At 40.7% G+C, this 22,287-nt stretch overlaps 1 protein-coding gene across 1 annotated transcript in view; it reads left to right on the top strand.

Annotated features, from left to right (window-relative positions):
* VEPH1 (ventricular zone expressed PH domain containing 1) overlaps positions 1 to 22,287 on the top strand; it is a 971,752-nt gene that overhangs the window by 447,639 nt on the left and 501,826 nt on the right. Inside the window, exons 10-11 of the mRNA XM_053711791.1 lie at positions 1,776 to 2,925; positions 7,519 to 7,585. Coding sequence (XP_053567766.1) covers positions 1,776 to 2,925; positions 7,519 to 7,585 — 1,217 coding nt within the window. The remainder of the gene's footprint in view (positions 1 to 1,775; positions 2,926 to 7,518; positions 7,586 to 22,287) is intronic.

Raw genomic sequence — 22,287 nt, 5'->3', positions numbered from 1 at the left:
TGTAAAATTACGGTAGCAATAACCAGCCACTTGTAATTGTAGACGTAACTTTTTTGCACTTAAAAATGGTGTCCATCTATTTATTAATCTGTCTATATACTTCTTATCTCTCTCTCTTTAAAAGTAGAGGTACCTAGATGTTAAGTGACCCTTGTTTTTAGCTTTTATATGAAAATGTATCAGAATGATAAATTATAGCTCTATCTGTGTAGCTCTATTTTAAGCCTTTATCAAATGGAATCAAGGATAAAAAATAATTTGTTATACTAGCTTTTTTTATATCTTAGCAATAGCATAATAGTGTCACCATCAACCTATGCAAACTCATTCTAACTGCATCCATTAGTATGACAATTGCTTAGTTACTATAGTAACAAATATAAGAAGGCCTCTAAAATCAATTCAGAATTATATGGAATTAAAAGATATAGGACTATGCTCTTCATGCACGCTTTATGTCAACCGCTTTTGTTATTGATTTTCGTAGTCATGTTCATTACAATGTACAAATGATTGTTGCCAGCAATATTAACACAGTAGATAGTTTTTGCCTAGATGGAGGTAATTACGGGCTGTAGTATTAACAGATAGCAGATTAATATGTCTATATTAAGGTGCATCTTCCGGTTAAATTGAAATGTTTAGACCACATAACCACCTGTGAATTTAACAGGTTTCACCCCCAGATTACGCTCACAACATAATTTATTTATTATTTTAGATTAGGGAAAGAAGGAGTAGAGAAAACATAATAGAGAAGCTGTGAAACTAACAGTTGCTTTTTATATGTTTAGATGATGTTAATGGTCTCTGCTTTCAGACACAGGATTCCTAGCACACATAAGTTAATGAGATAAGGTTTCATAGTTTTAAGTTTGTAAAGCACTTGTTAGGATGAGACAACCTCTGGTTCACTACTCAGGCAGATTAGATAGAACTTTCAATTCGGTGCCTAACTTCACTTATTTATAGAATCGCAACAGATAACATAATAGTTATGCCAGTTACTTTTTTTTTTTTTTTTCCCCTCTTATTGTTAGGCTGTGCCCGGCCTAGACCTTTTCCGTTTTGTCTGTTCTATTTTATTTTGTACATATTCACTCCTGCAAAGTGTAGGCTGTATCCCTCCCCCAGGGTAACACCAAAGCTTACAAGAGGTAAGCAAAAGAACGCAGATTCACTCGCATTTTCTTTTTTGTTTTGTTTTTTAATTACTGAGTTTCAGCTACTTCTTACATAGTGCCTATAGTATTGAAAGTTGGCCACGAATTGTAGTAAGGTTGAGGCACAAGTAGGACGAGTTTAGTCCTCTTGACTCACTCTCATATATCCCGTATTCTCTCTTTTCTCCTATTCTCTTAGTTAAAGTTAAAGTGGGACAAGTATAGTCCTTTTTTGATCCATTCTCCTATATCTTTTACCGTCTCTCTTCCTTCTTCCCATCTTACCTTCTACCTTCCCTCCCCCTTTTTTTTTTTTTTTTTTCTTCTTCTCTCTCCCCCACCCAGCACCATAACGTTTAGCAAATGGAGTCTGGACTCCGATTTGTTTCCCTGAATACAAAGGGACTAAATTAGCCTGGGAAGAGGAGCTTGCTGAAGTCATTCCTGAGAAAGCTTAGTTGCGATGTGTCTTTTCTACAAGAGACACATTGGGCTGCTTCCAAAACTCCTAATATACAGTTCAAACTGTTCCCAGTTGTGATTAATTCGGTCTATCATGAAAAAAGTAGAGGGGTATCCATATGCATAAATAGAGGTGTGGCCTTTCAACAGATCCATGTGGAGACGGACCCAGAGGGTAGATTCTTGGTGCTGGTTTGCAGACTCAACTCGCAACTCTTCACTTTGGTGAATGTATATGCCCCTAATCAGGGTCAGATAAAAATTTTACGCAGAATATTGCATCTAGTGGAGGGCCTAAGACAGGGCACGTTGGTGGTGGGCGGTGATTTTAATTTAGTATGGGACCCACAGGTTGATAAAAAACTTCCCAGTGGAAAAGTACTAGACACGTACTCTCTATCAGTAGCCCCTAAATTTCAAAACCTGATTTTTCAATCTTCACTTTATGATGTATGGAGAGCATGTCATCCAGACTCTAGAGACTATACATATTTTTCACCTCCACATGGGTCCTATTCAAGGTTGGACTATTTTTTTGTGGATTCCTGGTCCATGAATATGGTCACGTCCTCTAACTTGTGCAGCTGCCCATGGTCGGATCATGATGCAATGACGATGATCATTAGAATTGATGGACCAATTTCTCCCAGACCGACATGGAAACTCCCTAAGTTCTTATGGGAGGACGTGTCTTTCCTACCAGAGTTAATGGAGAAAGTAGAGGATTTTCTGGAATCTAATCCGGTCAATCAGACGTCTCATCAAATCCGATGGGCCGCACTAAAGGCCTACATTAGGGGGTTTTGCATTGCAAAGGCAGCGACCTTGAAAAAACTGCGAGGTGCCCCTCTAGGCAAACTGACTTGTGACCTAAGGGCAAAAGAGAGACAAAATAAAAAGACCCCTACTGCTAGTATTTCTGAAGAAATATTGAAGTTAAAGTCTCAAATTAAGAACTTTGAACTAGAACGTATTCAACTTGCATTCTCTAGATTTAAAATGACCATGTACTCTAAGAGTAACAAAGCGGGCTCCATGTTGGCAAATAAATTAAAGCAGCAGGCAGCGGCCTCCAGAATTCCATATATTCAGCAGGGGGGAAGGAAACTATATGCACCAGAAGACATAGGAAAGGCTTTTGCTGCCTTTTATGAACAGCTATACAATCTCAACTCTCATGAAAAGCCTAAAACTGCGTCGGTCAAGGAAATTTCATTCTTTCTAGAGAAATTAGGGCTCCCTTCACTGCCAGATGAGGAGGGCGACAGCTTAACACAACCTTTTACTGAGGTGGAGATAGGTCAGGCGATCAAGCACTTAAAGATTAATAAAGCCCCGGGACCGGATGGGTTTTCAGGTCAATTTTATAAGAAATAACAAGTTCAATTGAAGCCAGTTCTGAGCCAGGTATTCAACGAGATTGGCTCGACGGGGCGGATTCTCGAAGAGTATCTGGAGGCGACTATAATAGCTATTCCTAAGCCAGGTAAAGATCCTTCTTGTTGCGGCAATTTCAGACCAATATCTTTAATAAACGTTGATACAAAACTATACTCTAAATTGATAGCAGACAGACTGGCTTTTCTTCTACCGTCCCTGATTGAAGTGGACCAGGTGGGTTTTGTTAGAGGCCGTCAAGGCCCTGACAATACACGCCGCCTGATCACGATCTTTTCGGAAGCAAAGAAGTCTAGGGTTTTCGCTGATGGCCCTGTCCCTTGATGCCGAAAAGGCGTTTGACAGGGTCAGATGGGATTACCTTTGGGAGGTGATCAAGGCTTTTGGATTTCCTCTTAAGGTGATTAACATGATAAAGGTTCTATATTCGAGTCCCTGTGCCAAGGTAAGAGGGCTGGGTTTCTGTTCCCCAGCTATTCCTATTTCTAATGGTACCAGACAGGGGTGTCCGCTGTCCCCCCTGTTATTTGCTCTGGCCATGGAGCCGCTGTCAATGGCGATTCGTAGCTCTCCCGACATAGAAGGCCTGCTTATGGGTATTAGACAAGAGAAAATTGTCTTATACGCGGACGACGTTACCCTTCTCCTTACAAATCCGGTTTCCTCAGTGCCAGCGGTGTTTGCTCTGCTTGAACGTTTTGGCACCATTAGTCATTATAAAATAAACTTGACTAAAACAGACGCCTATTGTATCAATATGCCTCAAGAACAGATCTCGGTTTTACGTCAGACCTATGATTTTCAATGGTCCAATGAGTCTATGAGACACTTAGGCATTTATTTAAGCGCGGATCTAGATAGAATTATGAAACTTAATTTTGACGCTTTACTAATGGAATTGAAACAACTGACAAATAGGTGGGATTTTAGAGAGATCTCTTGGTTGGGCCGGGTAGCCACGGTTAAGATGTCTCTACTCCCTAAGGCCCTGTATTTATTTCGTTGCATACCATTGAATATTCCGCATGTCATATTGCAACATATTCATCAAATTTTTTCCAGATATATCTGGATGGGGAGGGTCCCACGCATTAGTCACAAAACTCTGCAGAGAGAATTTTCAAAAGGTGGAGTCTCCTTGCCCAATATATTTTTATATTATGAAGCCACGAGATTATCACAAATTTCAGCTTGGTGCCCAGAATCGGAGAAACCGGGTTGGTATAGACTGGAAGAATTGTATGTACCGACTGGGCTAGACCTTCAAGGTACGCTGTGGGTTCCGAGTTATAAACCATTGGCTGAAAAAATAGCTAATCCCATTGTACAGCAAAACATTCGACTTTGGCATACTCTACGGCATTACTCGGAGATCGCCCCACACCCGTCTCCTGTTCACCAACTGCGAGGTCTTTTATGGGACCTCCCTAACATTCATTTAGACTTCTGGGTGAATAGGGGATTTGCTTGGATAGAGCAGTTATACATGGATAATAAATTGCTAACAGTCCCTCAGGTCCTTGGGTCCTTTGTCGACCCCCCACTGTGGTTGCATTTTGAATGTCGGAGAATACTTAGCTTGCTGAATTCTTGGCAATTCAACGTACAAGGCCTTAGGCCTTATTCTAAATGGGAGATGAGATGGATGGGCGGACTAGCTACTTACAAACCTCTTACGTTTCACTATGGAGCACTGCTAAGAGATCATTCTATAGGTCTCCCAAGACAGTTTAAATTGTGGTGCAGGGAGTTGGAGATGGGAGTCTCAGATTTGGATTTTAGTTCTGCAGTGATCTTAACAAAGAAAACGATCCATTGCGTGACCATTTTTGAAGGATACATAAAACTACTACTAAGATGGTACAGAGTCCCCACCAGGCTGTCTAAGATGTTTACTGGTTCTCCGGCAGTGTGCTGGAGATCATGCGGTGAACTGGGCACAGATGCACACATTTGGCGGACCTGCCCTAAGATCAGCGGGCTGTGGAGAGATGTTGAGGTACTTTTACATTCCATGAATACAGAAATCGAGCTGACGCCCAGGTGTGCCCTCTTTCATGTCTTTGGTAAAGAGCTGCCTAAATATACTAGGCAGTTGGTAATTTACATAATGGCTGCAACCAGGCTCTGCATTGCCAGAGCCTGGAAACAAATTGACCCACCCACAATATCGGATGTTTGTGAAGTGATACATTACTTAGATAAGATGGAAAAATTTGCCTATAGTTCCTTGGAACGATTGGAGGATTATTGGAATATATGGTCAGACTGGTTGCACATTCAATGAAGTTCATGAGAAAATTGGTAGGTCGACTGTGGCAACCTCATCTTTAAGTTATGGAATACCATCCATATTATAAATATAGGGTCCCGTGAGGGGACATGGATTTCCCCATCCCTCCCCCATTACATATATATACCCCCCCTCGTTTTTTTTGTTTTTTTTTCCTCTTTCTCTCCTCCTAATCTCTCCTCTTATCTCCTTTTATATGACTCCTATAACCTGTTCCCCTATCTTTTCTTACTTATTATTAATCGGGAACAAGTTGAATAGATACGAATTTGGCATCTACTGAGTGGCACTAAATGTATGGGCACAACTAGGCGGTTATTTTTTCTTTTTCCTTTTTGTGGCGACACATACTCTGTTTTATAAAGTAGCTGAATATAATCTTTTATAGTTCTAATTTTATTTTTATAGTAGTGTTCTGGATATTCAGCTCATGTTAGCATTACTAAAGAACTCAAATAAAAAAAATAAAAAAATGAGGTAAACATATATCTCATAAGAGATCCTTTCCACTGCAGATAGTCTTTTGGCACACTAGATTTCTTACCAGAGGTCCATAAGGGGCCCTTCAGACGAGAAGGAAGGTTTGGCTTCCGTGAACATTATGTCTTAATATAGCATAACACTCTATTGTTATTTTGTCATTTTACTAATCATTAATGCTATTGTCTATAGACATATTGTATTATTGCCTTGTATTTTGTTTTCTTATGTTTTTCTTCTCTATGTATGTTGAAATTTGCAATGTGCTTCTTGTAACTATAATTGTGGAAGGTCTAATTACCTGTTCTGTATCCCAAAACTTACCTCAATAAAAAGTATAAGTAAAAAAAAAAAAAAAAAAAGATATAGGACTAAATTACAAGTGAGGAGCAAACAGTTTTGCGCTAGCGCAATCACCTTTTACGCTTCCATCCTTTCTGCGATCTAAGAGCTGTGGTTAACTAGTTTCGAAAATAAAAATTTGCAGAAAACACTTCAAAAATACATTAAAAATTACTCTTACACTCATAAATAAACTTTTAACCCCTAAACCGCTATCCCTCCACATCCCAAAAGTACCTAAATAAACTATTAACCCCTAAACCGCCATCCCCCACATCGCAGAAACTAATTAAAACTATTAACTCCTAAATTGCCGTCTCCCGACATCGCAAAAACTAAATAACAATGCCATTTTAAGGGCTATTGGTAGTTTCTTTTTAGAAAAGGGTTATTTTTTATTTTGTGATTATTATTTTTTTAAGGGGTATTAGAATTGATTATATTTTTTTTATTTTTGGTAATTACTTTTTCTATTTTCTGTAATGCTAGTTTATTTTTATTTTGTGTAATGTTAGTTTTTTTTTGTAATGTAAGGGTTTTTTTCTTTCTAATGACACAGTGAGTCCACAGATCATCTATAATGACTGTTGGGAATATCACTCCTGGCCAGCAGGACGAGGCAAAGAGCACCACAGCAAAGCTGTTAAAGGGACACTGAACCCAATTTTTTTCATGATTCATATATAGCATGCAAATTTAAGCAACTTTCTAATTTACTCCTATTATCATTTTTTCTTTGTTCTCTTGATATCTTTATTTGAAAAAGAAGGCATTATAGGGATAATAGGTATAATAGGGATAATAGAAGTAAATCAGAAAGTTGCTAAGGCGCCAGCACATTTTTGGTTCAGACCATGGACAGCACTTGTTTATTGGTGCTGTCCAATCAGCAAGGACATCCCAGGTTGTTCACCAAAAATGGGCCAGCATCTAAACTTACATTCTTGATTTTCAAATAAACATACCAAGAGAATGAAGGAAATTTGATAATAGGAGTAAATTAGAAAGTTGCTTCAAATTGCATGCTCTATCTGAATCAAGAAAGAAAAAAAATTGGGTTTAGTGTCCCTTTAAATATCACTCCCTTACCCACAATCTCCAGTCATTCTCTTTGCCTACAGTGCAAGGAGGTGGTAAAGTATAGGTGTCTGATAAGATGTATTCTTCAATCAAGAATTTTTTATTTTAAAGCAGAGTAGGTTTACTCTTATCTTGTCTGGGGTCTAGCTGTAGTCCACGTTAGTCTCTTCAGTAGGGCAGTGGTAGCTTTTGAGCACTTGAGAACTTGTGAGGTACAATCCTCACTGTGCTTTCTCAAGATTTTGCTGCCCTTCTTCTGATGCTGAAGTATGATTACTCAGATTTTTTCTTTTTCCACAGGTCTATGTGAGGTAAGAACCCTCTCAAGTCAGGTGAGCTGTCCTGCTGCCGGACAGATGCTATTAAGGTAAGTGCCATATTTAATTTCCTTGGGGGACAAGTGAATAAGTGGCACTGCTTCAGTATCTTTACTGTTTTTATTCTATAAAAAGGGACGTTTATTTTCCCAGCATAAGGGTAAAATTTTGGCAGTTGGTTTTCAGGGACGGAGACTGGCATGAGGAGAACTATTTTATGGTGGCTCAAGTGAGGTAGCCGGTAAGGTAGCCCTGACTACAAAAAAGACTGTTTAAAAGATCCAAGGTCTATCTATGTATCTATTGGGTTCTTGCAAAGCGCGGCTATTCACCTGTAAGGGTCTCAAGGCGCTGAGGGTTGCAGTTCAGTCGAAGAGCCAGGTCTTGAGGTCCTTTCTGAACTTAGTTAGGGCGGTAGCTTGTCTAAGGTGCAGCGGGAGGGTGTTCCAAGGCTTGGCAGCCAGGTGAGAGAAGGATCTGCCTCCCGCTGTGGTTTTCCTGATGCGGGGGATGACAGCAAGGGCTTGGTCGTCCGATCAAAGTTGTCTGGCAGGGGTGTAGAAGGTAACCGGTGGTTCAAGTATTCGGGACCGATGTTGTGGAGGGCCTTGAATGCATGGGTGAGAAGCTTGAAGGTTATTCTTTTGTTGATGGGGAGAAAGTGCAGGTCCCGCAGGTATTTGGTGTTGTGGCATTGGCGAGGGATGTCAAGGATTAGTCTGGCCGAGGAGTTCTGGATGCGCTGTAGTCTCTTTTGGAGCTTGATGGTGGTGCCGGCGTAGAGTGCGTTACCATAGTCCAGTCGGCTGCTGATGAGGGCGTGAGTGACAGTCTTCCTGGTCTCGGTTGGGATCCATTTGAAGATCTTTCGCAGCATGTGAAGTGTGTGGAAGCAGGCAGAAGAGACGGCGTTGATTTGCCGGTCCATGGAGAGCGATGAGTCCAGGATGATGCCTAGATTTCGTGCATGGTCGGTGGGGGTTGGAGGGTGTCCAAGGGCTGTGGGCCACCAGGAGTTATTCCAAGAGGATGTGTTGGGACCGAGGAGGAGGACTTTGGTATTGTCTGCGTTTAGCTTTAGGCAGTTGTAGTTCATCCAGGTGGCGACTGCTGTCAGCCCTTTGTGGACGTTTCTCTTGGCGGTGGTGGGGTCACTGGTGAGTGAGATGATTAGCTGGGTTTCGTCGGCGTAGGAGACAATGTTTAGGTTGTGTCATTGGGCGCTGGTGGAGAGAGGGGCCATGTAGATGTTGAATAGGGTGGGGCTCAGAGAAGAGCCTTTGGAACACTTCAGCTTATTTCTGTGGGCTTGGAGGTGAAGGGTGGGAGTCTAACTTTCTGGGTTCTGCCGGTGAGGAAGGAGGTGATCCATTCCAGGGCTTTCTCGCGTATGCCGGCATTGTGAAGTGGGTTGCGGAGGGTGAGGTGGGAGACAGTGTCGAATGCTGCTGAGAGGTCTAGGAGAATGAGGGCGGCGGTCTCTCCTCGGTCGAGTAGGGTGAGGATGCTGTCTGTGGCGGCGAGGATGGCGGTCTCTGTGCTGTGGTTGCTCCTGAAACCGGATTGGGAGGGGTCCAGGGTGTGGTTGGCTTCGATGTAGTCAAAGAGTTGCACATTGATGGACTTCTCGATGATTTTGGCCGCAAAGGGGAGCAAAGAGATTGGGTGGTAGTTCTTTGGATCATTGGGGTCAGCCGTGGGTTTTTTCAGTAGGGGTTTTAATTCTGCATGCTTCCAGTCATCCGGGAAGGTGCCGGTTTCGATGGAGCAGTTGATGGTGCTGCAGAGCTCGGGGGCGATGGTGTCACCCGTTTTGTTGAAAATATGATGCGTGCATGGGTCCGAGGGTGCTCCGGAGTGGATCGACCTCATGATCCTGATGGTGTCCTCTGTGGTGAGGAGGGCTCCAGATGGTCTGTGGGGGGTAGGCAGTGGTGTATTTGGGTGAGGTATCGGTGGGATTTGGTGGGTAGGTGGTGGTGGGTGAGTTCTGGGGCGTAAAGCTGTCATAGATGTTGACGATCTTGCGGTGGAAGTACATTGCGAGGTTATCGCAGAGGTCCTGGGAGGGCGGGATGTCGTTGGTGTTGCTGTTGGGATTGGAGAATTCCTTGATGACTGTTAACAGCTCCTTTCTGTTGTGGACGTTGGCATTGATTCTATCTTGGATGGCTGTCTTCTTGGTGGTTGTGATGGGGTGGTGGTGGGTAGTGATGGCTTCTTTGTAGGCTGTTTTATTTGAGGGGGTCTTGCTGGATCTCCAGGTCCTTTCCAATTGCCTGCAGTGGCATTTGGAGTCCTGGAGGGTAGGGGTGAACCAACTAGCCTTGTTGGTGGGTTGGCGGTTGGACGGTTTCTTGAGAGGGGCGAGGGTGTTGGCGCAGTCTGTGAGCCACAGGTTCAAATCCTGGCAGGGCCGACTCAGCCCTTCATCCTTCCGAGGTCGATAAAATGAGTACCATTAAATTGGGTAATAATAACAACTATTAATATTCAGCTTCCGATTTGATTAATTCCGAGAGTGAGTGATGAAAAAGCAATTTGAGTCCCACTGGGAGAAAGGCGCTATATAAATACTAGTTATTATTATAAGTAAATATTTGTGTTCCGGTTTAGATCCGGACTCATTTACGTGTGGCAATTTACTTTTATTTTGCTTGCTGTTTCGTTTCTGTGTCGGGCCCGCTCCTTAGCCTGATTCGGGGGAGGTTTTTTAATGTTTGCACGCATTTTGTAGATGCTGTCGGCTTCCCTGCTGTGATGCAGTTGACGGCTGCTTGAGAGGATAGTGCTGCTGTTGTTAGCACAAACATCTGATCAAAAAAAAAAAATGGACCGTTTGTTTACTGTTCTTAAGGTTGCAGGGTAGGCACCTCAGTGAAGCTGCTGAGGTGTTTGGGGATTGCCTGGGGTTTATTAATATATCCGGTACTCATATATTTGTTTTACATTAATTTAAAGGCACAGTATAATTTTTCAAAGTCTGTAAAATAAAGTAGTTTTTCTTTCTTGTCATTCCTTTTTTCTCTATAATGGAACAAGAGGCCTTGCAGATTGCTGCATGTCAGCTTTGTTTTGATGCCCAGGTTGAACCCCCTATACCTTTTTGTCCCACTTGCATTGAAAAAACGTTAAGCTATAGGGATAAGATTTTTGGCCATGATTCACCATTAGATTTGGCGGATGCTGTTCAGGTTCCTCCTGCAGCAGATATATTGCAGCTTTCTCCTCACGTGTCCCAACTTTTTCAGTCTCCTCATGCAGTGCCCTGTGTTTCCTCTCATAATCCGATAGGATTTTCCTTGCAGGACATTGCTACTCAGGTATCCTCTGCGGTTTATGAGGCATTGTTTGCCTTTCCCAGACTACAGAGAAAGTGTAAAAGGTAACTTAAAGATTCAGTTAATAAGGTTTCTAATCAATCTGTGGCTAACCTGGGTGTTGTGCCTCAAATTTCTGATGATGAAAACATGTCAGTAATGTCTGAGGGTGAAATCTCAGATTCAGATAGTGTAATTCCTTCTTCTGATGCTGAAGTTGTTTCCTTCAGATTTAAGCTTGAACACCTTCGCTTATTACTTAAGGAGGTTTTGGCTACTTTGGACGACTCTGACACGACAGTCGTAGTCAACCTTAAAAAATCTAGTAAGCTTAACAAATACTATGATGTTCCCTCTGCAGTAGAGGTATTCCCTGTACCTGACTGTGCTACAGAAATTATTGCACAGGAGTGGGAGAGACTTGGAATTCCTTTTTTTCCATCCCCAATTTTCAAAAAGATGTTTCCTATAGCTGATTCTTTTAAAGAATTGTGGCAGACGGTTCCTAAGGTAGAAGGAGCGATCTCCACTTTGGCTAAGAGGACTACTATTCCCATAGAAGATAGTTGTTCTTTTAAGGATCCCATGGATAAGAAGTTGGAGGAAATATATGTTCACCAGGGTCTCCAATGGCAGCCTGCGATATGTATTGCTACTGTCTCCAGCACTGCAGCTTACTGGTTTGATGCGTTGTCTGACTCTATTCAGACAGATACTCCTCTTGAGGAAATCCAGGACAGGATTAGGGCTCTTAAATTAGCCAATTCCTTTATTTTGGATGCTTCCTTACAGGTTATTAAGCTAGGTGCAAAGATTTCTGTATAGAAGACCTTGCCTCTCTGGGAGTAATAGTTCCTGTTCCTCTTCAGGAACAGGGTTTGGGTTTTACTCAAATCTGTTTGTGGTTCCCAAAAAGGAGGGAACTTTCAGACCAATCTTAGACCTAAAGTGTCTGAACAAGTTTATGAGGGTTCCATCCTTCAAGATGAAGACTATATTCTCCATTCTTCCCTTGGTTCAAGAAGGTCAATTCATGACAACCATAGATTTGAAGGATGCGTATCCAGTAGAGGCTCCTCCTGAGCTGCACAAGTATCTAGTGTCTCACTGCATAAGAGCTGCATGACCCGGGGACGGTGGTGTCACAGCATTGAGAAGATAATACCTTATAGGCTCTATCTCCACCATGACACCATCCAGAAAGAGGAGTCCTGTTGCTGCCAATTCTATATTTTCCTTGCTTGCTGTAATCATGGATGATCCATGATCACAGCAAGCAAGGAAAATATAGAATTGGCAGCAACAGGACTACTCTTTATGCAGCCAGCTTGCAGTTGTGACTCATGGACTCCATAAAAAGAGGTATTTTTTCTAAAGCAGATAGACAGTCAAATCAGGCTTTTTTTAGCTCAATAGTTCACTCAGAAAATAAATCACTGATTTATTTTCTGAGTGAACTATTGAGCTAATAAAGCCTTATTTGCCTGTCTGTCTGCTTTAGAAAAAATACCTCATTTTATGAAGCACATGAGTCGCAACTGCTTCAGTCCCTTGTTTTGGCTTACAGCTTGAGGATGTCAGTGTTAAAGCTCCTAGGCAGTAAACAGTAAGACACCCTGTTTATTTTCCTGCAAGCATAATGTTTGTCAGTAGAAAAACAAGAAGTGTAAGGAAGGGGCTATAAATTATTTTATTTGGTGCAGTCAACTCCTATACTGCCCATTTTCATTTGTCTGCCGTTGCAGTATGATCTCCATGCTAACTTCTCAGCCTTGATAACGATCTCTAAACCAAACAAACAATTACTGCCTGTGATCCCAGATAACACTGCAAACATTCCACTCACTGTCAGCATGTTCCTGCCTACTGTTCCACAAGGTATTTTGTAAATCCCAGTTTGCTGCCTTTCTATCCATTTCACATGGATCCATTTCACATTACACTGCTGCTCTGCTACAGGTGTCTGTGTTAGCAAATAAGCATTTGGTAATGGTACAGCCCTGGCTGCTTCTTACCTATGATAGTGGTCTAGAAACATCAAATAACATGATTAACAATTTAAACAATAGTAATAAATACTTCCATTACCATGTTATTTTATGGTACACTAGATCAGGTTGTTCTACATTACTTATATTAGCCACTGGTGTCCCTATATAAACTCCATATTCTATGTGAGAGCCAATTAGCTTCTAAAGTAAATACAATGAGATGTGAATTTATGTTGCTTTCTGCTTTAAAATGCTTCCTAAGCTCTATCAACTAAAATTATGTATGCTGTAAATTATTTTTAAAAGAACATTTTAGAACATTACAAATATCAGGGGAATTTGCATGTGAATTTTAGTCCATAGGCATAGACAGACATCTAACTCCAATATATATATAAAATATTTATTGTAAATATGTATACTAAATTCTGGAAACCTAGTTTATTCCCTAGATTTCCATCTAAGGGGCTGGGCTTTATTTTAAGGGGTGGAGCCTATTTACGTTAATTTATTTTACAGATAGAAATAATAAACCTAGCTTCTGGGTCTATCTCAACGTGTATATTTTCTACTTGGAGTGTATCTTTAAAGAGGATGGCAACTCCTCTAGATTTAGTGGAATAGGAAGCCTCTAACTTAGTTGAGAAGTTTTTGAAGGAAAAGGGGAAACCTGGAGATCTGATCCAATGGGTCTCCTGCAGAAAGATTACATTAGCTTTAAGTTTTCTAATATTGGTAAGTAGGAGGCTTCTCTTGGTCGGAGAATTAAGGCCTTGTACATTATGGGTGACCACATTTAGTTCCATGAATAGGAAAAAAAAAATTAAGGGGGGAGAGGGGAAGTGGGTAAAGGGAAAAAGGGGAGGGATAGATGGAGTTATATGGATGTATATGGGTACTGTTTGTATAAATAACTCGGTTGCAAAATTCACAATATCAAAAAGGATATTGGGGAATTCAGAGTAGATAAACACTATATATCTGAATAGGGCCTGAGTTTTTATTCCTGTAAATTCTAGGCGCACTGAAGGTCAAAAGATAATAATTATTAGTTTGCGGGGTAATGGGGGATATTCAGAGGGTAAGCAGCTCTATGAGTAAGGGGTTTTAATATAATAATGTTTAGTGATATATGCTATAGTGATAAAGCAATGGTCAGGTCACCACCTAAAAGGGGAGGGCGGGGCAACCAGTTTATATAACTAATAAGTAAATAAACTTTAGGTTATAACTTAAACACCAGTAAACATGAGTCCGGCTTATCTCCGGATCTAACTTATGTAACTAAAGTGAAACCTTACAAACGTTAACCCATACCTTGTCACATGTAGATCTGAAATATAATCAAGAGCATATTATAAATATATGAACAGAAAAGAAAAAAGAGCTTACTGTGCATCAAAACAAGATCACTCAGTCATTTAGGATTGTAATAAGACATTATCAATCAACTCTCCTTCCATAATTTCTCATAATATTCTCAAGAAGTTTTAATTGTAGATAATTTCTCTCTTTATGTGATTGATAATAGCATTAGCTTGATTGTAAGTTTTAGAGGACCTACTTTAACTACCCTATTAGTTGGATGTCTTCTGCCCTAGAAAGCATTTTGAAAGATATACAAATGTAAAGGGTTGGATGTCCGGGTTACAGTAGGCTTCTATATCAAAACTCTAAAAATTACGCCAGAGCATCATGAATGATTTACTAAGGTCCTAATGAAGGACAAATCTGCATAAAAACCCAAATTCAAAACAAGCTAAAGGGTAGATAACTTATTGGAATCCGTCTATTCTCATATATTAACTTCTACTCAAACTCTGTAACCAAGCGGGAAAGAGGTGTGATGGGCTATAAATGAGAATATAACTCTAAGTATTAGGGAGAGTAACTGATCAAAGCACTTATATATCAACCTGTTTAAGAGTAAATGATTTCGATGGAATCAGTCAATTATGAAAAACCAATAGGTGATGCAGAATTAACCCTGTATGGGAGGAATAATATTAGTGAAAAACTTTACAATCAGGTTAGATAGAGAAAATTCAGAACCTAGTGTTGTGTAGCCAGTCTTCCGTCACTATAGTATAAAACGTATAATCACTATCGGCTAGATTTAGAGTTTTGTCGGTAACGACCCGCGTAGCTAACGCTGGCTTTTTTCTGGCCGCACCTTTAAAATAACTCTGGTATTGAGAGTCCACAGAAAGGCTGCGTTAGGCTCCAAAAAAGGAGCGTAGAGCATATTTAACGCAACTGCAACTCTCGATACCAGAGTTGCTTACGGACGCGGCCAGCCTCAAAAACGTGCTCGTGCACGATTCCCCCATAGGAAACAATGGGGCTGTTTGAGCTGAAAAAAAAACCTAAGACCTGCAAAAAAGCCGCGTTCAGCTCCTAACGCAGCCCCATTGTTTGCTATGGGGAAACACTTCCTACGTCTGCACCTAACACTCTAACATGTACCCCGAGTCTAAACACCCCTAATCTTACACTTATTAACCCCTAATCTGCCGCCCCCGCTATCGCTGACCCCTGCATATTATTATTAACCCCTAATCTGCCGCTCCGTAAACCGCCGCTACTTACATTATCCCTATGTACCCCTAATCTGCTGCCCCTAACACCGCCGACCCCTATATTATATTTATTAACCCCTAATCTGCCCCCCACAACGTCGCCTCCACCTGCCTACACTTATTAACCCCTAATCTGCCGAGCGGACCGCACCGCTATTATAATAAAGTTATTAACCCCTAATCCGCCTCACTAACCCTATAATACATAGTATTAACCCCTAATCTGCCCTCCCTAACATCGCTGACACCTAACTTCAAACATTAACCCCTAATCTGCCGACTGGAGCTCACCGCTATTCTAATAAATGTATTAACCCCTAAAGCTAAGTCTAACCCTAACACTAACTCCCCCCTAAGTTAAATATACAGGTAGCCCTCAGTTTACGCCGGGGTTAGGTTCCAGAAGGAATGGTTGTAAATCGAAACCGTTGTAAATTGAAACCCAGTTTATAATGTAAGTCAATGAGAAGTGAGGGAGATAGGTTCCAGGCCCCTCTCAGAATTGTCATAAGTAACACCTAATACATTATTTTTAAAGCTTTAAAATGAAGACTTTAAATGCTAAACAGCATTATAAACCTAATAAAATAATCACACAACACAGAATATATAATTAAACTAAGTTAAATGAACAAAAACATTTGCTAAACAGCATTATAAACTTAATAAAATAATCACACAACACAGACTTTACTTGCATTTTTCTGCAAACAGTTCTTTCTATGCATTCCAATCTGGACTGATTTATAGACAGAAAGATCTTGTTCCTTTGAAATCTGCTCGATAGCTCAGGTCTGGTTAAACTGATTAATTTCAGCTTACTTGGCTTTGCTGCAACACAAGCGGACAGCTCCACCTACTGGCTATTTTAATAAATGCACTGCTTCTCAATGCTTTTCAATAGCAGTCACATGACTGGAAAAAAAAGTTGTTATTCTGAAACGGTGTAAATTGAACCGTTGTAAAACGAGGGCCACCTGTAATTTAAATCTAACGAAATTAATTAACTCTTATTAAATAAATTATTCCTATTTAAAGCTAAATACTTACCTGTAAAATAAATCCTAATATAGCTACAATATAAATTATATTTATATTATAGCTATTTTAGGATTTATATTTATTTTACAGGTAACTTTGTATTTATTTTAACCAGGTACAATAGCTATTAAATAGTTAAGAACTATTTAATAGCTAAAATAGTTAAAATAATTACAAATTACCTGTAAAATAAATCCTAACCTAAGTTACAATTAAACCTAACACTAGACTATCAATAAATTAATTAAATAAAATACCTACAATTACCTATAATTAAACCTTACACTACACTATCAATAAATTATTTAAATACAATATCTACAAATAAATACAATGAAATAAACTAACTAAAGTACAAAAAATAAAAAAGAACTAAGTTACAAAAAATAAAAAAATATTTACAAACATTAGAAAAATATTACAACAATTTTAAACTAATTACACCTACTCTAAGCCCCCTAATAAAATAACAAAGCCCCCCAAAATAAAAAAATGCCCTACCCTATTCTAAATTACAAAAGTTCAAAGCTCTTTTACCTTACCAGCCCTGAACAGGGCCCTTTGCAGGGCATGCCCCAAAGAATTCAGCTCTTTTGCCTGTAAAAAAAAACATACAATACCCCCCCCAACATTACAACCCACCACCCACATACCCCTAATCTAACCCAAACCCCCCTTAAATAAACCTAACACTAAGCCCCTGAAGATCTTCCTACCTTATCTTCACCCTGCCAGGTTCACCGATCCGTCCTCGGAAGTCTTGATCCAATCCTCGGAAGTGTTGATCCAAGCCCAAGCGGGGGGCTGAAGAGCGACGTCCATCCTCGGGCTGAAGTCTGGATCCAAGCGGCGACTGAAGAAATCCATCCTCGAGCTGAAGTCGGAAGTCCATCATCTGGATGAAGTCTTCTATCAAGCCGCATCTTCAATCTTCTGGAGCGGAGCGGAACCATCTTCTTCCAAGCCAACGTGGAACATCCTCTTCAACCGACGACGTCAACAAATGACGGTTCCAAATGACGGTTCCTTTAAATGACTTCATCCAAGATGGCGTCCCTCGAATTTGCTGATTGGATCAGAATATTCCTACCTTTATTCCGATTGGCTGATAGAATCCTATCAGCCAATCGGAATAAAGGTAGGAATATTCTGATCCAATCAGCAAATCGGATTGAACTTGATTCTGATTGGCTGATTCCATCAGCCAATCAGAATATTCCTACCTTAATTCCTATTGGCTGATAGAATCCTAAAGGAACCGTCATTCGTCGGGAAGTCATCGTCGGAAGAAGATGGGTCCGCGGTGGAGGTCTTCAAGATGGAGCCGGTCCTCATCGGATGAAGATAGAAGATGCCGCTTGGAAGAAGATGGTTGCCGGACTTTGGACCCTCTTCTGGACTTCTTCAGCCGTCGGATGATGGATGTCTAGCCCCCTCTTGGGTTGGATGAAGATATCGGAGCCAGAACGGATTGGTGTGATACCCGGTGAGGTGAAGACAAGGTAAGAAGATCTTCAGGGGCTTAGTGTTAGGTTTATTTAAGGGGGGTTTGGGTTAGATTAGGGGTATGTGGGTGGTGGGTTGTAATGTTGGGGGGGGGGTATTGTATGTTTTTTTTTACAGGCAAAAGAGCTGAATTTCTTGGGGCATGCCCCGCAAAGGGCCCTGTTCAGGGCTGGTAAGGTAAAAGAGCTTTGAACTTTTGTAATTTAGAATAGGGTAGGGCATTTTTTTTATTTTGGGGGGCTTTGTTATTTTATTAGGGGGCTTAGAGTAGGTGTAATTAGTTTAAAATTGTTGTAATATTTTTCTAATGTTTGTAAATATTTTTTTATTTTTTGTAACTTAGTTCTTTTTTATTTTTTGTACTTTAGTTAGTTTATTTCATTGTATTTATTTGTAGATATTGTATTTAAATAATTTATTGATAGTGTAGTGTTAGGTTTAATTGTAGGTAATTGTAGCTATTTTATTTAATTAATTTATTGATAGTCTAGTGTTAGGTTTAATTTTAACTTAGGTTAGGATTTATTTTACAGGTAATTTGTAATTATTTTAACTATTTTAGCTATTAAATAGTTCTTAACTATTTAATAGCTATTGTATAATTTATATTGTAGCTATATTAGGATTTATTTTTCAGGTAAGTATTTAGCTTTAAATAGGAATAATTTATTTAATAAGAGTTCATTAATTTCGTTAGATTTAAATTATATTTAACTTAGGGGGGTGTTAGTGTTAGGGTTAGACTTAGCTTTAGGGGTTAATACATTTATTAGAATAGCGGTGAGCTCCAGTCAGCAGATTAGGGGTTAATGTTTGAAGTTAGGTGTCGGCGATGTTAGGGAGGGCAGATTAGGGGTTAATACTATGTATTATAGGGTTAGTGAGGCGGATTAGGGGTTAATAAATTTATTATAGTAGCGGTGTGGTCCGCTCGGCAGATTAGGGGTTAATAAGTGTAGGCAGGTGGAGGGGACGTTGAGGGGGGCAGATTAGGGGTTAATAAATATAATATAGGGGTCGGCGGTGTTAGGGGCAGCATATTAGGGGTACATAGCTATAATGTAGGTGGCGGCGGCGTGCGGACGGCAGATTAGGGGTTAATTATTGTAGGTAGCTGGCGGCGACGTTGTGGGGGGCAGGTTAGGGGTTAATAAATATAATATAGGGGTCGGCGGTGTTAGGGGCAGCAGATTAGGGGTACATAAGTATAACGTAGGTGGCGGTCGGCAGATTAGGGGTTAAAAAAATTTAATCGAGTGGCGGCGATGTGGGGAGACCTCGATTTAGGGGTACATAGGTAGTTTATGGGTGTTAGTGTACTTTAGAGCACAGTAGTTAAGAGCTTTATGAACCGGCGTTAGCCCAGAAAGCTCTTAACTACTGACTTTTTTCTGCGGCTGGAGTTTTGTCGTTAGATTTCTAACGCTCACTTCAGCCACGACTCTAAATACCGGAGTTAGAAAGATCCCATTGAAAAGATAGGATACGCAAATGACGTAAGGGGATCTGCGGTATGGAAAAGTCGCGGCTGAAAAGTGAGTGTTAGACCCTTTCCTGACTGACTCCAAATACCGACGGTAGCCTAAAACCAGCGTTAGGAGCCTCTAACGCTGTTTTTCACGGCTACCGCCAAACTCCAAATCTAGGCCTAAGTGATCTAAGATTAACCCTGTATGGATGGAATAACATTAGTGAAAAACTTTACATTCAGGATAAACAGAGAACATTCAGGATCAGGTGTTGTGAAGATTTTCTTATATTATTGTAGTATATAAGTTGGATAATATATACTCAGTGCATATTTGTTTCTAACTCTGCAAAGTGTGCACCGTTCAAAAATAACATTTACGTGTCCTGTTGGGTAGTGTTCCGCCTGTTAGAGGCGGGTGAAGATCTTCTTGGCTTGGGGCTCCATTCTGATGCATGTATCCGTAATCACGGAGGTGGATTCCAGGTTTGTGGAGCTAGTAGCAGGAGAGTCTTTTTGAGTGGATTTTGGCTCTTGGCGTGTAGGAGGTGTAGCTTGGGAATTCTGTAAAAGGCTTAATTTGTTGAGAATCTCCATTCCTTTTTTAGGCTGGACACAGTATAAGAGAGTCAATTAAGTTGAAAAAATATCCGCACTGGGAATCCCCATCTATATTTAATAGAATGTTTGCGCAGACACTGGGTGATTGGCTGGAATGATCTCCTCTTTGATAGCATATGAGATGATAAGTCGGGGAAGAACTGCAGTTCTTTATAAGGGTCTGGTAAGTCTTTATTCATAAAGGCGACCTTAAGGATTTTTTCTTTGAAAGTGTAATGGTGCAGTTTCACAATAACATCCCTGGGTTGTGCCTGATTAGAGTTTCTTGGTCTGATTGCTCTATAAGCTCTGTCAATTTTAGCTTCTTGATCCTATGGGGAGTTAACCAACACTGCAAACAGCTCTTCAAGAAATTTAATGAGGTCGGTAGTTGAAACACTTTCGGGTATGCCTTTAAGGCGCACATTGTTGCACCTGGACCTGTCTTCGAGGTCCGCTAGTTTTACTTCAAGGTCTGAAATCATTTCTGCCAATGACTGAGAATATGCGAGGAGGTTGGAATGATCTGTTGCCAGGTCTTCATGTTTATGTTCTAGTGTGTCATTTCTATCACCCTTTTAAGGTCAGCGACTGAAATTCTGATTTCCTGTTTTAATGAAGTGTGATGGGAGTCCATTTTGGCTGAGAGAGAGTTAATGAGTTCTTTGAGAGAGGTGTTCTCTGAGTTGTAATTAGAGTTTTTTTCTAGAGGGGTGTATCTCTTCTTCTCCTTGGCCAGACGGGGAGTCTCTGGAGTCTTCGTCTGATAGATCTCTCTCCACCAGGAATTTACTGTGAAAGTGATCTGCCACAGTTCTTTTTGGACCCTCATTATGTTTGTTGATTTTTTTTTCCTGTTAGAGTGAGACATGTTCTCTGTCTCAGTGCCTCTATACTGACAGCAAATTAGCAAAGCAGTTACACAAGGGCTAGAGAAACTGAGAAATATCTCTTGTACGCCTCTCCTCAGGGAAGTTGCCCTCACAGGGTGATCACGGGAAAAGGAGTTTGGGGTATGACCTACTGCCACAGCGGACAGCAGGAAAAGGAGGAGGAGAGCATACTACTGGCAAGTATGGGTCATGAAGAGGTCTCTATAATGTTCCAAAAGTATGTTGGTCCCTTTATTGTTCCTTGGCTTCTGTAGAAGAGGGATTGGATCTGTATACAAAAGGGGAATTTGCCCTCGCCGGGTTATCACATATCTAGAAGTAAAGGAAATGACCTATTGCCACAAGGGACAGCAGGAGAAAAAGGAGGTGAGCTTACTGTGTGTCAATAAATTTTGCGTGATGGCAAATACAGGTTTTACACAGCTGGTGTATTGACCCAAGAATTATCAATGTCCAGAATGGTTGTTGTTACCTCTGGGGAGTCTACTCTGCAGACTTCTTAACCTCCTATCTTTGTGTGAGAACTCTATAGATGGCAACTGCAGCAATAATTCTGTAAGAGAGAGCTCTAAACTGCAACAGACTCCTTTAAGGAAAGTAATAATTAGCTGAATGTCCACCTTTATTGTGCTGGAGTGTGCAGTTGTAAGTTGAAAAACCTTCAGGGGGCAGGTCTGCACTTGTATTTCTGTCAGCTACAAAGTTCTGCAGATTTATATAGTGAAGGGGTATTTTGGTTGGTGCTACATATAACCAATTTGTTGAATATGCATGTATTTAAGTCCTTAGGCTTGTAAAAAAATAAAGGTACTGTAAATCCTAGCCCCACTGTTGTCAGGATATGTGAAGAGATTTAATCTTGGCCAGTATATGTTATAGGTAGGTATCCAATTATATAGGTAGTAGCAGCTGAGCTCAGCAGAGCCTAATAGCTTATTACTGTATGCAAGGCAGTGGTTATGAAGTAATTCCCCACTATAACAGATGGTCTCATATCAGTCACGTAGAGGTGTAGATGTTAGGTAAGATATCAATGTACTTTCTTACCTTTCTTTTGCTTCTCCCTCAAAGAGCTTGATATGGGCTGGAACAGGTTTATTCCGCTGGGGAGCAGTATGTGTTGCAGTAGCGATGCGGACGTCCAGGCCGCAAGATGGCGAGGATTCGCGCCAATTTGTTTTCAAAGTGTCTTCTACAGCTGCTGCACACACCGGGTAAGAACCAGCCATAATCGGATCTATCCCAGAGGACTCTCGTAGTTGAGGTAAGAGTGCCGGGTCACCATAGTGCAGAATGTACCGACAGCGTTACTCTGCTTCCCAAGGCACACAGGTGGTGTTGGACTGCTGCACCG

Source organism: Bombina bombina, chromosome 4, assembly GCF_027579735.1.
Source record: "Bombina bombina isolate aBomBom1 chromosome 4, aBomBom1.pri, whole genome shotgun sequence".
Lineage (NCBI taxonomy): Eukaryota > Metazoa > Chordata > Amphibia > Anura > Bombinatoridae > Bombina > Bombina bombina.
The sequence above is the reverse complement of the archived record's forward strand: the minus strand, read 5'-3'. Positions and strand labels throughout refer to the sequence as shown.